We start from the raw sequence: 17,064 nt of genomic DNA, 5'->3' as shown, positions 1-17,064 counted from the left end.
TGGACAGAGCAATGTCAGCAGGCAGCGAGGAATAGGAATAAGGCATTTAGATTAGTCAAAAGAACCCACAATATGCAGCATTTAATTCAGTATAAGAAGGCACAAGCTACAGTGAGAAGAACAATACGTCAGGCTAAGAGGGGTAGTTGGAGGTTTTTCTGTGAAGGGATAGGAAGGACAACACCAGTGGGCGAAGTTTAGGGAATGATAAAAAGGATGGGAGGAGATAGAAAGGAATGGGAATACCCAGTTATATTAACAGAGGACGGAACAGCAGTATCAAATAAGGAGAAAGCAGAGAGCATGGTCAGAGCATTTGCAAGGATAACCTATCAGAAAACCTATCAGAAGAAGAAAAAAGGAAGAGTGAGGGGAAAATAAATCAATTTTCCAGGGATATTAGAAAGGAAAGTAGAAATAGACTGTATAATGGATGAACCATTTTCAATGGAAGAAATGAAGAGAGCAATAAAAATTTCAAAATCGTCATCACCGGGTAAAGACATGGTATGCTATATGATGTTAAAAAATTTAGGAGAAAGTGCCCTTTTGAAATTGCTGTATCTGTATAATAGAGTCTGGGAAGAGGGAAGATTGCCAAAAACATGGAAAGAAGCTGTAGTAATTCCGATAAGGAAACCTGGTAAGGATCCATCAAAACCCACCAGCTATAGGCCAATAGCATTAACCTCTAACTTATGTAAAATAATGGAGAGAATGATAACAGAAAGGATGTCATATGAGCTTGAGAAGAAGGGAAAGATAGCAAATTATCAGAGTGGGTTTAGGAAAGGTAGAAATACCATGGATGCAGTTGTAAGACTAGAAAATGAAATAAGGAAAGCCCAGGAAAATAATGAGACAGTGATTGCAGTATTTTTGGACATATAAAAAGCTTATGTTATGATGTGGAAGGGATGAGTATTAATTAAGTTACACAAATTGGGAATCAGAGGGAGAGTGTTTAATTGGATAAAAGATTTTTTGTTTGAAAGGCAAATACAAGTAAGGATAGGGTCTGAAATGTCTAAACAGTATACAGTAGAAAATGGTACACCTCAAGGTAGTGTAATAAGCCCATTACTATTCATAATAATGATTAATGACATATTTTTTAAGATACCAGCTGATATAGGTAGGTCACTTTTTGCAGACGATTGGGGCCCTGTGGAAGAGAGGGAGGAATAAGGAGTTTGTAGTTGGTAAAGTGCAAGGAGCTGTGGATAAGGTGGTGGAATGGGGGAAAGATTGGGGATGTAGATTCTCATGGGCAGATCATATTAGGAAAATAGTTGAAAAAAGTAATAAATGTAATGAGGTGCTTGACGGGCAGAGAATGGGGGGCAAGCTGCCAAGCGTTAAAAAGGATACATGTTGCCCTGATAAAATCTACAATGGACTATGGCAGTATAGTATATGCTTCATTAGCTAGATCCCATTTAAAAAAGTTGGAGGTAATTCAGGCTCAGGCATTGAGAGTGTGTTGTGGAGCTTTTAAAACATCACCTGTATCAGCTATACAGGTAGAGGTAGGAGAAATGCCACTGGAAATAAGGAGGAGACAGTTAATAGCAAATTACTGGGTTAATTTGCAGGGGCATAATGGTTTGCACCCCACAAAAGAAGTGCTGATGAAATGCTGGAGAAAAGAGAGAAGTAAGAAGAACAACTTAGGTCATATAGGGAATAATATGGCAAAAGAGCTAGGGATACATGATATGGAAATTAGCTCTACAATAGTGCATTCAGTCATAGCCCCATGGAAGATGACATGTCCAAAGGTAGATTGGCATCTATTAGAGACTAAGAGGAAAGAACAAAATGCTGATCTGGTTGGGGTCTTTAATGATTATATTTCTGAAGTGTATAAAAACTATACTCAAATCTATACAGATGGTACAAAGAACCCTTAGACAGAAGGAACAGGAATAGGTGTGGTGGTTCCAGGGAGGGGAATTGAAATTAATAGAAGAACAACTAATAATTTAGCAGTGTATACAGTGGAGATGTACGCGCACTTGTGCTGGTATTCAGAAAAGTACTTTGCTTGTGCAATGAATATAAAAAATAAAATCTCATACATGGGTATTTTTTCTTTCATTGCTTGAATTATAGAGCATTCTGACTGCATAATCGTGCAGTGAATGCTTTTGGACTTTCCAACAAACAAACAAACAAAAACATGTCTTGTTCAAAGTCTGTGACATACATGATAATGTCATCTCTCATATCGTGTTAGTTCCTCATAGTTACAAATACAATACAGTAACATTATGTTCAGGGAATGTCTTTAAATTCTAATCAAGGAAGAGCCATACCTTCCGTTCTCTTCTTTTAAAAAAAAACTTCAAAAGTTGCACTTGAATCATTTTGCGTGAAAAATGACAAATGATGAAAACTTGCTTCAGCTGTGCGCAGCTTCTCACAGTACCAAGTTCTGATTGGCCAGTTGCCGTTATTTAGTTCGGGAATCATCAGTAGAGTATTTCAACATTTCATTAACATGACATATATATCTTGCATCTGCATTTTCTAAATACATCTTAAGTGGAAGAATAATTAGTCATTTTAAAAACAACAGTGAAGAAAAATAAGAAAGCAAAATAATAAAATGTTTTGACATTTATTTGGTGGAGGAACTCCATCTTTGATTTGATCAGAATCTTGAATTCTTACTGTGAATGTTTTTTGTATGATTGTGTAGAGAAGATGAATGACTGAAACGCTTCCCACATTCAGTGCAGTGATATGGTTTTTCTCCAGTGTGGGTCCTCTCGTGTCTTTTTAGATTTGCTGAAGCACTGAATCTCTTGTCACAGTGTGAACACTTGTAAGGTTTTTCTCCAGTGTGAATCCTCTGGTGCTGTTTTAAACATTGTGCTGTAGTAAAAGTCTTTTCACACTCAAAGCACACGTACTCTCTCACACCAGTATGTATTTTCAGATGCACTGTTAAATATTTTAAAGATGAAAAACTGTTTCCACACAAATGACATGAATGTGGCTTCTCTTTTGTATGAACTCTTTGGTGTTTCTTCAGGTCTGAATTTCTCAAAAATGTTTTGTTGCAGTGATCACATGCATGCAGTTTCTCTCCAGTGTGGATGTTCATGTGATCCTTAAGGGTTGATAATTTTCTGAAACTTTTCCCACACTGATCACATGTGAACGGTTTCTCTCCAGTATGAACTCTCATATGCCCTGTAAGATGTCCTTTTTGTGCAAAACTCCTCCCGCACTGAACACATGTGAACGGTTTCTCTCCAGTGTGAATCCTCTTGTGTGTTTTCAGGTCTCCTGACTGACTGAATCTCTTGTCACAGTGTGAACACTTGTAAGATTTTTCTCCAGTGTGAATCTTCTGGTGCCGTTTTAAACACTGTGCTGAAGTAAAAGTCTTTTCACACTCAAAGCACATGTACTCTCTCACACCAGTATGTATTTTCTGATGTTCTTTCAAAGTTGAAAAACGTGAAAAACTCTTTCCACACAAATCACATGAATATGGTTTCTCCTTTGTATGAACTCTCAGGTGTTTCTTCAGGACTGAAGCCCTCAAAAATGTTTTGCTGCATTGATCACATGTGTACGGTTTCTCTTCAGTGTGGATGCTCATGTCTTCTTTGTTTAATGAGTTTACAAAACTCTTTCCACGTTGAGCACTAGTGAACAGTTTCTCTCCAGTATGAACTTTCATGTGATGCTCAAGACTTGTTTTGAGTGTGAAACCCTTTCCACACTGAGTGCAGGTGGCTCCTCTTTTCTTAAAATCTTTCAGTTTGGTTTGAGAGCAACTCAAATGTTTTTCTTCAGTTTTAACATGATTTTTCTCAACTTCACTCAGTTCTTCAATCTTCTCATTTTCTTCAATGAACTCTAAAATAAAAGTAAATTTTTTTAATTTTAAGTAACTTATAAAAAAGCAGAGAAATGTGGACATAAATATTAACCCTGATATAACAGTGTAGAGTAGATAAATGTTTATTTTTGCTAATTTTTATGCATTTTTTATAAATTATACGTCTGAAATTTTTCCATGAATGAGGTGCACTGATCTTCAAATCATTATTTTTAAATCATTATAGCCACTCTTCCATGTTTCTAGAAGAACTATTAAATATGTTTGATCCACTACAAAAACGATCAGATGATGTTTTTGAAAAAAAGTGCTCAGTTCATAGAAAGAGTCTCTTACAAGGCTCCAGACTAACATTTGTTAGCAGTGGCACCAGATCCAGTGAGTCCAACAGATGGTGGCACCAGAAGCAGGTTTGCTATCTCTGGGTGTAAATGTAATGAAATGTAAATAAAAATAGTTTAATCATGAAATTACTATTGTTTTGCATTAATTGCATTAACTATTGTTGAGCTACGTCCAAACTGATTGCACTGTATTATTATTTTTTTTTTTAATAATCATTTTCTATTCCTAATTCTTTTAATTCATTTTAAATAATTTTAAAACTTTGGTAACACTTTATAATAAGGTTCCATTACTTAGTTCATGTTAACTAAAGTAGTTAACTAACATTAAGCAAGAACAATCCTACAGAATTTATTAATCTATTAATAATATTAATAAATTAATATTTATCAATTAAACATTTATTCATGTTAATTTCAACATTTACTAATACATCATTCAAATAAAAACTTGTGCCTGTTAACATTAGTTAATGCAATGTGAATTAGCATGAACTAAAAATGAATAACTGTATTTTCATTAACTAACATTAACAAAGATGTTTATTGTTTGTTCATGTTAATACATTAACTAACATTGACTAATGGAACCTTATTCTAAAGTGTAACCATTTTATTTTACTTCCTTTTATGTAAAGAACTTTGAATTACCATTGTGTATGAAATGTGCTATACAAATAAACTTGCCTTGCCTTGCCTTAAAAAGTGTAGTTGTTATTAATATTACATATTTATTTCCAGGTAATACACATTTGACAGTAAAGCACTAAGCTTGAGTTGGGAAGCATAAAAAATAAAAATAAAAACTTTTATTAACATCATTAACGTGCAAAGTCTCATTTTTACATAGAAAATTAGTATATTCAACTCTAATTAAATGAACCATCCGTGGTGGATTTAGGCATGTGAGTGAATGAGTGAATGAATGAATGAATGAATGAATGAATGAATGAATGAATGAATGAATGAATGAACGGAAAGCACAACTGGATTTTTACTGCTCATTTGTGCTCAATATCATGTTACCGTTTTCATCAATTAATGTGTGATTAATGTAAAAATGCTGTAAAAAAGAAATATGAAGCAGCATGAGCAGATCCAAATTTAATGGTGCAATTAACACTTTTAATTTAATTTTCACTTTAAAAGCATAGAACGTGATACCAGCTAAATTTAATTATTGTAATAAATCGCAGAAACGTTGTACTTTATTCTGCTATTCCTCACTTTGTGAAGTAACGTGAGGGAGGAAACTAGTTGACTTTAGCTAGTTAATTAGCTATTTTATCTGCCCCGGTAGCAAGCCAGATAGTATTTATTTCAACACTGAAACAAAGGCGGGTGGGTCTCTGTCTTGACTGGGGGTGAAAGAGGGGGAAATAAAGATGGGAATGTGTCGTCACAGCAGTAATGCATTCTGGGAATTTAGGTCACGGGAGCTACAGCAGAGATTGGATAATATAGTGAATGTTTGATATTATTAAATAGTTATTTTATTCCACTTAAGATCACGTTGGAGTGGTTTAGGCTTACTTTTACATTATTTGCCATAGCCCTTTGTAAAGCCGGTGTGAAAAACTTGCTTTTTTCAGCGTTAAAAAACTGAAAAGCTATGTTGATAGAGTGAGCGTTAATCATTCCAACGCGATCTTATGTTGAATCATATAAACATAAAATAATATTAAATGTCTACATTCACTACGAAACTTGGGTGAAAGTTAAACTGAACCTCAGTATAGTAAACAACTCAAATAAAATGTGTCTTAATAATTGATATCTGTACACTTATCATATACAGCAGGGTTCCTCAAATCTTTCCCTGGAGGGCCAATGCACTGCAGAGTTTAGCTCCAACCCTGAGCAAACTCACCTACCTGTGATTTTCCTATGATCCTGAAGACATTGATTAGCATGCTTAGGTGTGTTTGATTAGGGTTAGATCAAAACTCCACAAAAAAGTATAACATTTGAGAAACACTGCTGAAATACAGTGATTTGCATTAAACTGTAAGCTCTCACACTACATATTGAAGAAAATCATATATGGGAAAAATGATCTTGCGGCAGCTCGTTGATACCTGACCACTTATTTGTATGGATTAAGTTTCTTTAATTCGTTTGTTTGATCGCTTGCATCGTTGTCTCCCTATCCGCTCTGATCTGCACTTGCCACATTCACCTTCCACCCCTGACACTCCCCTCCCTCCCCCACCATTCAACCTGTGTTTAAGGTCTGTGTAGAGGATGTGAACCAGGTCTTCAGGAAGCAGAAATCTAGAAAAGCTTCAGGCCCAGATGGTGTTTCACCTGCCTGTTTAAAAGTATGTGCTGATCAACTGGCCCCCATCTTCACACAGATCTTCAACAGATCACTGGAGCTGTGTGAAGTTCCCTGCTGCTTCAAAGGCTACATTATCTTTCGATTCCCAAAAATCCCAAAATCACTGGACATAACGACTACAGACCTGTCACTCTAACATCTGTGGTCATGAAGTCACTTGAGAGACTGGTCCTGGCCTACCTGAAGGACATCACTGGACCTTTGCTGGATCCTCTTCAGTTTGCATACAGAGCTAACCGGTCTGTGGATGATGCAGTCAACATGGGACTGCACTACATCCTGCAACATCTAGACCAGTGTTTCTCAACCCTGGTCCTGAGCGCCCCCAGCACTGCACATTTTGTGTGTCTCCTTAATCAAACACACCTGATTCAACTCATTGGCTCATTAAAAGAAACTCCAGGAACTGAAATAGATGTGTCAGATAAGGGAGAAACACAAAATCTGCAGTGTTCAGGGGCGCCCAGGACCAGGGTTGAGAAACACTGATCTAGACTGACCTGGGAATTAGTCATGGATCCTGTTTATGGACTTCAGTTCTGCCTTTAATACCAAATGCAGCAGCAGTACTTACCACACATTTGACATTGTAAACACTTCGTGCTGCACTGTATATGTCAAAATATTTTTTTCACTAACTGTTTGGATTTCTAAAATTATTATGCACTGATTTTTCTAGAATAACTTTTGCTGCCGAATTATCCACTAACCTAGTTGATCATTTTTTTGTCATAGATTATGAATATGCATAGGCCTATATTTTTTCATATTTATTATTTTTCTATATAATGAAGTAGTCTGTATCTAGTAGATTGTGAAAGATTGATTATCAGTTTCACTCACAAAGATATATAAAATCTACATTTATTTAAATGGGGGGAAAAAAAATCACTGGTATCGGTATCACCCAATACTGAACCCTAGGTATCGGAGGAGAAAAAAGCGCATCAGAGCATCCCTCTCTACTACACACACTATATATATGCAGCCTGCAAATGTGACCTTTGCATGTTGCAAAATTGACAACATCAGCTGAGTGGAAGAATTTATTGTAATTAATTACAAAAAGATTTCTAGGCATTCCTTTTCTTTTATTTGACACCTGATGCGTTCAGTTTAATTTGCTTGCTTTAAAGTCGGCATGAAATGGCATGAATGTCTTTTTTTTCCTGTACTGTGACATCTATACGAGTGAAACAGCTTTTGTGATGAGAGGGCGGGACTTGATTTCGTCCTTCGGGAATTGATTGGGTCGTTGGAAGTTTGGGCGTTGCAAACAAAATGGAGGCAGATCTGAATGCCAGTTTGCCGTTAGTTGTAAGGGGATTTCTCTCCACTGGATTCACCGGCGACGGTCGCCATGATCCTCACAATAAACACAATTTATTTTTCATTATTGTCCAGAAAAAAATACATAATCAAACCAAAACCCACACCCAAAAACAACACCACACACAAAATTTATTTATTCCTAAAACCAGTGGGAAATGATAACTGATTAACAAGGGTGTAGAAACACCTAAACCTAATTTTAAGCCTAAAACAGATATTTCCTAAAAAGAAATATCTCAGTTCTGATTGGTTCATTAGAACGTTGTTCCAGGATCAAGGATGTTGATCCAGGAACATGTTGTACTTCATGCTAGGGTGTTGCCAGTGGGCGAGCGTGATTTCATGAAGAAATTTGTATTTATTGAGGAAGATGACAACGAGGACAATCAATGGCACAACACATGCCTAACAGCGCGTGCACGAGAGAGAGAGAGAGAGAGAGAGAGAGAGAGAGAGAGAGACTGCATGAATGACTGAGTGTGTCCTCCATCAGGTTAAGTCATATTCATAAAAAAATAAAAATAAATAAAAAATTGTTTGCAATGTCCTAAGAATAATGTTGTGGTAATATCTTTTCAACTTTTAAGGGTAGTGTACTCCCCAATGGCTTGCTTCAGCACTGGTCAATGCATTGATTCCTATAAAGTGTAGCATCGGCTTCCGTTTTTCCCCCAGCGTTTAGCCCTCACGTCACTAGCTCCGCCCTTGCACCATACCCCGTGACCGGAAGAAAAGATGATTCATTTTTGATTAACGATTTCAAGGGCATATGAATTTAAAAAAAAAAATAATGAAGTGCACGGATAAATTATTTATAATAAACATTGCAGTAATCCATTAAAAAAAATAAGAATTTTAAATTTTGATTTCACGGTGACTTTAAACAAGTTCTCTTCTTCAAAAACATTTTTTTTCCCAGTATGTTTCCACTGCTATTGTTTTCTTTGGATTTGCTTCTCAGTTCCATTCATTTTTCTTTCTTTCTTTCTTTCTTTCTTTCTTTCTTTCTTTTCTTTTAAACGCCATACCAGCTTCTAAGGCTATATTCATGGCGAGAATAAAGTGCAATCAATCAAAGGAAGACTAGAAAAGATGTTTAACATTTATTTCCTCTAGAAATCTTAGGACCATGTTCAGATTCACTTGATTAAAATTTTTTCCAAAAGTATCAACGGAATAAAAAAGGTTTCCATTCATTTTTAAGCTTTTCTTTGATCATTCCATCTTTTATTGGCAAACATTCATTAAAGATGAATGAAGAATAAACACCAACCTCCTTGTTCCTCGTGTTTTATTCTCCAGGTTTCTGGTTCCTCGTGTTTTATTCTCCAGGTTTCTGTTTGTTCGTGTTTTATTCTGCAATTTTCTGTTTCCTCGTGTTTTATTCTCCGGGTTTCGGGTTCCTCATGTTTTATTCTCCAGGTTTCTGGTTCCTCGTGTTTTATTCTGCAGGTTTCTGGTTCCTCGTGTTTTATTCTGCAGGTTTCTGGTTCCTTGTGTTTTATTCTCCAGGTTTCTGGTTCACTCGTGTTCTCTTCACTCTCTTCTTTAACAAACATCATCTTCACAGCAGCAGATCTCAGTTCAGATGATACTCCTCCAGATATTCCTGCTTGCTTCAAAACTTAGTCACGACTGTCAGGATGAGAATATTACAGGTATTTATTGACCTGATTCAAAAACTGTATTTCTCTATTTACAGAAACAACATTTCTAACATTTTGAATTAAAAAAGCACCACGACAAAACAACAGAGAGCGGTGAAACTAATCTTCTTCCTCTGATGTTTAATGGTGTTTTTCAAACAAACGGATGTGTTTTAGCGCCACCCGCTGGACTGGAGAGTGAAGCGACGAGAGGAGGAAAATAATGCGGCGGATACTTTGTGCGATTATATGGAGCGCTGTTTTTTTTTTTTAAGCCGATCTGCACTAATGAATTTAAAAATACTTAAAATTATAGACTCGCATGGTATTTGATGCATCAACAGTCTTCGTGAGCGAAGATTAGAGAAAAACTAGCGAATTTATTAGTCAAATATTCCATTGGAAATCACACAAAGTTGCAGCATGTGAATATTGAAATTAAGAAAGGAAAAAAACAGCATATATGTTGTATGTTTTGACGCTGGGATGCTGGTTTATGCTGGGCATGTGTTTTGAAAGGACCAGCATCCCAGCGTCAAAACGTCCAGCAAAAGTTTTTTTTTTTTTCAACAGGGAGATCAAGGAAAACACATGATAATGATAAGATGTAGCCATATGAAAAAATAAACTAAATCCAAAATATTAAACAGGTTTAGCATGAAAAACTACATCTTTGGATTATGTGTCTGGAACTCAAACAGTAGCCTACAATGTCAAGGAATGTGAATACACAAAATATGGTAATTTAAAGATTCTGAAAAGCTGCTTTTGAGTGTTAAACTTGATATTAAAATTGCTATTGCATTTTGCAGTGTCTAACATCAGATTCTGTGGTGAAGAGAATATTTAGTTTGACCGATAACATGCAGGTATTGTACATAATCAACCAATCGTGGGGCTGCGCGTGACGTGAGAAAGTGAGATCTACAGGGAACGATCAAAGCGATGCAAATATGCGCACGTGTCCGTTCATTCGTTTGACTTGAAGCGTCGCTGCGCATGCACCGATCAAAAAAACACACTTAAGTTGGTGCGAGAGCGATTCATAAAGCTCCGTCTTCTCTACTCTCTTTAGCTCTCATGAATGTCACACGATCAACCTGCACAGTGCAAACAGCCAAAACCTGGATATTTTACGCAATATTAAAATCCTGGCCGGGACATGTCCCGTATGAACGGTGCATGTGGCCACCCTAGCTCTAAACGAAATCCAGCTACAAGTTTAAACCGAAAGTATAAGCTACGCTCAGAGGCGTACCTACATGAGGTGGGGGCCCCAGCCTTCTAAAATACTTTGTTTTTAATGTATCTTGTTACCTAGTGATATAATTATACAACATATGAAATATTGACAAAACACATCCAACAGTATATAATGCACAAAACAGGACCCGCTCGCTCTACCTTCACTCGGATGTGCACGCTCAAACCCTGTATTTGTAGCCTGTGCGTTTCTTTTAGTGAGACACAAATAATATATTTTGTGAAGCCTAATGAATTCAAGCACAATCTCTCTCTCTCTCTCTCTCTCTCTCTCTCTCTCTCTCTCTCTCTCTCTCTCTCTCTCTCTATATATATATATATATATATATATATATATATATGTGTGTGTGTGTGATTTTTAATTAATTTAAAAAAATAGGAATGTTAAAATAGTTAAAGGGTTACTCCAGCCCAAAATGAAAATTTTATCATTAATCACTTAGCCCCATCGTTCCAAACCCGTAAAAGCTCTGTTCGTCTTCGGAACACATTTAAAAGGGGTGCTATTATGCTTTTTCAACTTAAGTTAGTCTGTAATGATGCTGTTTAACCATAAAACAAAAAGATCTGCAGAGTTACAAAACTCAAAGTCCACTTCAAAAGGAGATATTTTATTTATACCTTTTATACATTTACTTATACCATTTATACCTTCATTCTCTGACCCTGTAAATAACACATCTAAAAACATTCACAACCACCTTCACTCACACACTCTTTCCAGTCTTCAGTAATTATGATTTATCTTCCTCTCTGAGGATCTTACCAATCAATTGTCAGTAACCTACAGGTCTGGATTTTCCTGCTTTCTCAATATTTAATCTAGATCATATATATAAAATACAACTATACAAATAAGGAAATGTACAGTGTATCCTCACTTTGCGTGAATGTTCATGGCCCAAAATGAGAAAAAGTCACAAAATATCAAGAATAAAATCATAAATTAACTGGTATTTACACAGAACATAATACAAAGGTTAAACATATTCAAGTCAGTGGTGATAAAACAGTCTTGAAGTACTTTCCAGCCACACTTGTATTTGTTTGGGAGGGGAAGGACCTTAGAAGCTCCTCTCTGGGTGGTGTAAACAAAGTCCACAGTGTTGCTCCCCCATGTTGGAAAGTCTATGTGTTGGTGTATTTTTTGGGAACACATTTTTAGGTCTGTGTGGTTGAAATCCACAGCCAAGATGAGAAAAGCATCTGGGTGGGCTGTCTGCTGCTCACTGAATGTAGCGCATCCACTGTGGGCAAGATGCAGTAGTGAGGGCCAGTGATGGTGTAGGCTTCAGGAGCAGAGTGCATGGAATTTAACTGTTAAAATGTGGTTCTGCCAACATTGAGCAGAAACTCACGATTGTAAGCGCACTTAAAGACAGGTAGACGCAAAGACATACACAAACACTGCAACTCACAAGACAAAAAACATGAAAACACCCTTCTGAGAGAGAAGAGAAGCAGAGAGAAGCCGCAGCATGCACACATGCTGCCATTGATGTTAATGCGCCACCATCGAATATCAGATCTGGGGCCTCATTTGTAACCGTTGCGTACGCACAAAAACAGCCCTGAAAGAGGCGTACACCACTTCTTATGCAAAAGGAAGTTTTTTTATAAAAAACAAATTTGATGGGAAAATTTGCGCACCTGCATGCAAACTCTGACCCATGCATGCAGACTTTTTTTTCCTAAAGTGAGAAAATTAAGTAAAAACAATGATTTTAAGTTCTGTTTCGTGTCAGTATATACATTTACATTAAATAATTTCAGTCCTTATCTCCATATGAGAGTGGAATATTTAAAGTCATTACACAGAATTTAAACCAAAATTGTTTATTTTAGACATTTAAATTTAGACATTTGTAGTGGATGCACTTGATCACTTTTCCTCTTTTATTGACAGTGAGGAGTGATATAGGTGCACAATAATTAATCTTTAAACTGAACTGCAGATCTCATGTAATGAGAAAATATTTTCATAAATTTGCATAAATTTAGTTTGATCTGAATTGTTTAAAACAATTTAAATAGGCTACTATTTGGTCAGTGTTAAAGAATGAGATCAACTCTATTCTAAAATATTTATCTGATAACTATTTTAAACAGTTGTTATTTTTGTTTTTATTTTTATATATTTATTCTAAAACATAACAAGGATATTGGATGATTTTTAGAAATAAATATTAATGTATGACACAAATGGCATTTATAGTCTGTATCTCATATTTCCTGAATGTCTTGTACCTTTAACGGTGTTAAACATGGTGTCACGTGGATGGAATATGCATGGAAATGATATGCAGATGAGGTTATGCATAGTAAAACTATGCGTTGTAAGCCCTATATAGGATGATTACAGGAAGGAGACAGGGTGGAAATGCACGTACGCACATATCTTTCTCTGACTGGGATTTATAAAAGGATTTTTACGCAGGTTCTGGCATACAAATGGTTTTATAAATCTGAAAACATATGCAGAATCTAGCTTTCGTGTGTACATACACTTTTAGGATGAATTCTATGTAAAGTTTTATAAATGAGGCCCCTGATCTGAATATCAGATAATAATCACTCAAAAAACAAGTACATTTATTCATTTTTAAAAGTGAAACATTATTAAAACATTAAAACACGCACACACACACATATCTGGTCAAAAGTTTGGGATCAGAACAATTTTTAATGTTTCTTATGCTCATCAAGGCTGCATTAATTGGATCAAAATTACAGAAAAAAAAAATAGACTATAGACTATATATATATGAAAGCAAAAGTCATGACATTTGTCAAGTATGGTAACCCATACTCGGAACTGGTGCTCTGCATTTAACCCACCCAAGTGCACACACACAGCAGTGAGAAGTGAACACACACCCGGAGCAGTGGGCAGCTATATATCCAGCGCCCGGGGAGCAACTGGGGGTTCAGTGCCTTGCTCAAGGGCACTTCAGCCATGAGTATTGAGGGTGGAAAAGAGCACTGTTCATTCACTCCCTCCCACCTACAACTCCTGCCAGCACCGAGACTCGAACCTGCGACCTTCAGGTTACAAGTCCAACTCTCTAACCATTAGGCCACAGCTGCACTATATATATATTTTGTACTATAATAGATTATATGAATAAATATATGTTTGTCCATCCAATGCACATCCATGACATTTTGTGTATCCAGTTCATGTATAATCTGTTGCACGTTAGCATATTTTTGTGTGTATATATGTCTACATAATGTAGAATGTGCACATACTGCGTATAGTGTTTAATGTGTAGTGCTAACTGTAAGTATGTACGTACTACATATACTGTGTAGTAAAATGTTTGTAAATGTTTACACAGCAGCACAGTATGTTAAGGGGCGTAACATTTCCGTCACACACTTGAGGCATTTTGCCAATCACAATGCACTGGATAGCTGGCCAAACAGAGCACACCTCGCTTTTCAGAACGATGAGCTTTGTAAAAATCAATGCATTTCAGAAAGGCAGGGCATAGAGGAGCAACAATAATGTACATTATGTGGAAAATAATTAGTTTTTTTAACCTTAAACCGCATAAACACATTTCATTACACCAAATACACAAAATAATGTTATTTTTAGCAACATCATATGACCCCTTTAAAGTTAGAAATGGGTATACCAATGTCATATGTAACTTTAAAGATGGTCCCTATATTTGCAAATATGGAACATACAATGTCAAGATCCCACCACCAGGCCAATCAAATGGCTGCTTTTCAGTTACCCATTGCATTACTTGCCAAAGTACATGCATTGCCTTCGTCAGAAAGGCTTCCATGTTCTTGGTAGATATTCTTCCCAGAAATGTTTTCCGTACAAGCAGACATACATACATTTCAACATGTTAAAGTTTCCACGGCCTCAGGGAGTTACATAAAGAATAAACCCATCAAACCCCATCAAAAATGTAAATTCTTCATTAATTTTTTTTGTGTCCGGAGTATTTTGAGATTTCATGGAACACAGAAATAGTCCGAAAAAAAACTTATATTAAAAAATACGCAGACGTGGTTTTCGCCTCAGAAATAGTCTTAACAGCCTCTTTTACTGAATGGAAGAGGATCTTTTAATATAACGTCAGTGAGTGTCTTATGTCATATTTACATAAGATTTTACAATATTTACAGAGGGAAGAACAAGGAACAAGAAATCAAGGAAGAACACCCCCAACATTTTCTTCTTAACAGACACAATCGCCACATATGGTATAAAAATATAATTTAAGATTTATTAATATATAAATATTGGCTTGATTACTTCTACAATAACTCTGTATTTTTGAAGCTTGCAAATATTGATTATCTAGAGTTTCAACAGATTAACAAAACATGATGAGAGAAAATTTAGTGCAGGCCAAAGCACATTTTGAAGAGCACTCAAAGAACAAAAAATCTGTGGCAAAAAGACACAAAGCCACAAAAAAAAAAAAAAAAAAAACTTGCCAAAATGCCCAAAAAGGCTACATTTGTTGGTGTTGTGAGTTTTTAAACCCATCTGTTGGACATACAGTGCCCTCCATAAGTATTGGAACAGTAAAGACAAAATTGTTCTGTTTGCTGTGGAGTCAAGAAATCTGTAAATATGATTAAAAAATGAATATGAGACAAAACTACAGAATGTCACATTTTATTACTGGGTGATTCAACACAAAGATGTTTTACCAGCTAAGAATATCAGCACTTTCAGAGTTTCATCTCCCTATCTGATGTGAGCATAAGTATTGGAACAGTTGCCTCACAGGTCTTTCTAAGTGTTCAGCTGTGTCCTGTTGCATTAATTCTTTAGATATTAAAAGCAGGGAATGTGTCTTACCAGTTATATCAATTGCTTCTGCATTCCAAGTCTTGCATTTGATGATGACACGCACAACCAAGAAGAAAACGAGGAAGCTGACTCTGAAAGAAAAGCAAGCAATTTGGATGCTAAAAGAAAAGAGAAAGTCAATTAGAACCATAGGAAAAACAAAGGGCATGGAGAAATCATGAGTCTGGAAACTACCGGCGACATCAGCAACCAACGACGACCTGATCGGCTGAGAAAAACAACAGTAGTTGATGACAGACAAATCATAAAAGCTGTGAAATGAACCCTAAAATACATGTCTGTAAAATCACCAACAACCTCCAGGAAGCTGGGGTGATGTTCTGACAATCTACAGTCCGCAGGAGAATTTGACACAGAATTACAGAAGCTACACAGCAAGATGCAAAACCTCTGATCAGAGAGTCAGTAGAGTTTTGGAACTGAGTTGATGGACTGATGAGACAAAGATGAAACTTTATCTAAGTGATTGGAAAGCAAAGGTATGGAGAAAAAAGGGATCTGCAAATGATTCTAAGCATACAACCTCATCTATATAGCTTAATTTTAATGATGACTTAATGTATGATGGCAGTAGCAGAATGAATTTGGAAGGGTACAAAATCATCTTGGCTACCAATATTCAAGAAAGTGCCACCAAACTCATTAGAAGGCACTTCATATTGGATCAGGACAATGACCCAAAACACCCTGCCAGTTCAGTCAAGGACTTTATCTCTTTACCAAGAGTCTGGTGATGTATATGGGTCGCAGACTCACTGCTCTGATTGCATGCAAGGGATCTGCAACTAAATATTAGCTTTTCATCTTTTACATCTGCCTTAAATTCAACTGTTCCAATACTTATGCTCACATCAAATAGTGTGATGAATTCTAAAAGTGCTGTCCTTTTTATTTGGTAAAACATGTATGTCGAAAGTACTAATAATAAAATGTGACATTCTGTAGCTGTGTCGCATATTCATTTTTTAATCATATTTGCAAATGTCTATACCCCACAGCAGAGAAAGCAATTTTGTCTTTACTGTTCTAATACTTATGGAGGGCACTATATGATATATATATACATATATATATATATATATATATATATATATATATATATATGTGTGTGTGTGTGTGTGTGTGTGTGTGTGTGTGTATATGTCATATTTTGCATACCCTTTAAATTCGCTTATTGAAAGAACAACAGCAGCAGCAGAAGTATGGTGTAACATTTATTTGAAACACGTGTATTTATGTATAATAACATGTATAAATTGTCTCTAATATATCAAACAACTTGTTTTCTTATGCCATGGTTTGTCTGAATACTCGATTCTGATTGGCTGGAAGGTGTTGATTAAATTCATAAAAAACTGCACAGATAGTTCCAGGTCAGTTTAATCATGTTCTATATTAATGCACTTACTATAAACATTGGTAAGCACTGT

The 17,064-nt window shown here is 36.0% G+C and overlaps 1 protein-coding gene across 1 annotated transcript; it reads right to left on the bottom strand.

Annotated features, from left to right (window-relative positions):
* Positions 1 to 1,833: 1,833 nt before the first annotated feature.
* Positions 1,834 to 9,205, bottom strand: LOC109052093 (zinc finger protein 271-like). Its single transcript, XM_042721246.1, has 2 exons — positions 9,150 to 9,205; positions 1,834 to 3,876 (listed from the first exon to the last, which is right to left on the bottom strand). The coding sequence occupies exon 2, from the start codon at positions 3,695 to 3,697 to the stop codon at positions 2,657 to 2,659; it is 1,041 nt and encodes a 346-aa protein (XP_042577180.1). The 5' UTR covers positions 3,698 to 3,876; positions 9,150 to 9,205; the 3' UTR covers positions 1,834 to 2,656.
* Between the last annotated feature and the right edge of the window lie 7,859 nt (positions 9,206 to 17,064).

The sequence above is a fragment of the Cyprinus carpio genome, chromosome B3, assembly GCF_018340385.1.
Source record: "Cyprinus carpio isolate SPL01 chromosome B3, ASM1834038v1, whole genome shotgun sequence".
Lineage (NCBI taxonomy): Eukaryota > Metazoa > Chordata > Actinopteri > Cypriniformes > Cyprinidae > Cyprinus > Cyprinus carpio.
Note: the sequence above shows the minus strand (reverse complement) of the source record. Positions and strands in the feature narration are given on the sequence as shown.

Coding starts and splice junctions, on each gene's coding strand:
- LOC109052093 (XM_042721246.1), bottom strand. CDS start 3,697: ATGAAAGTTCATACTGGAGAGAAACTGTTCACTAGTGCTCAACGTGGA.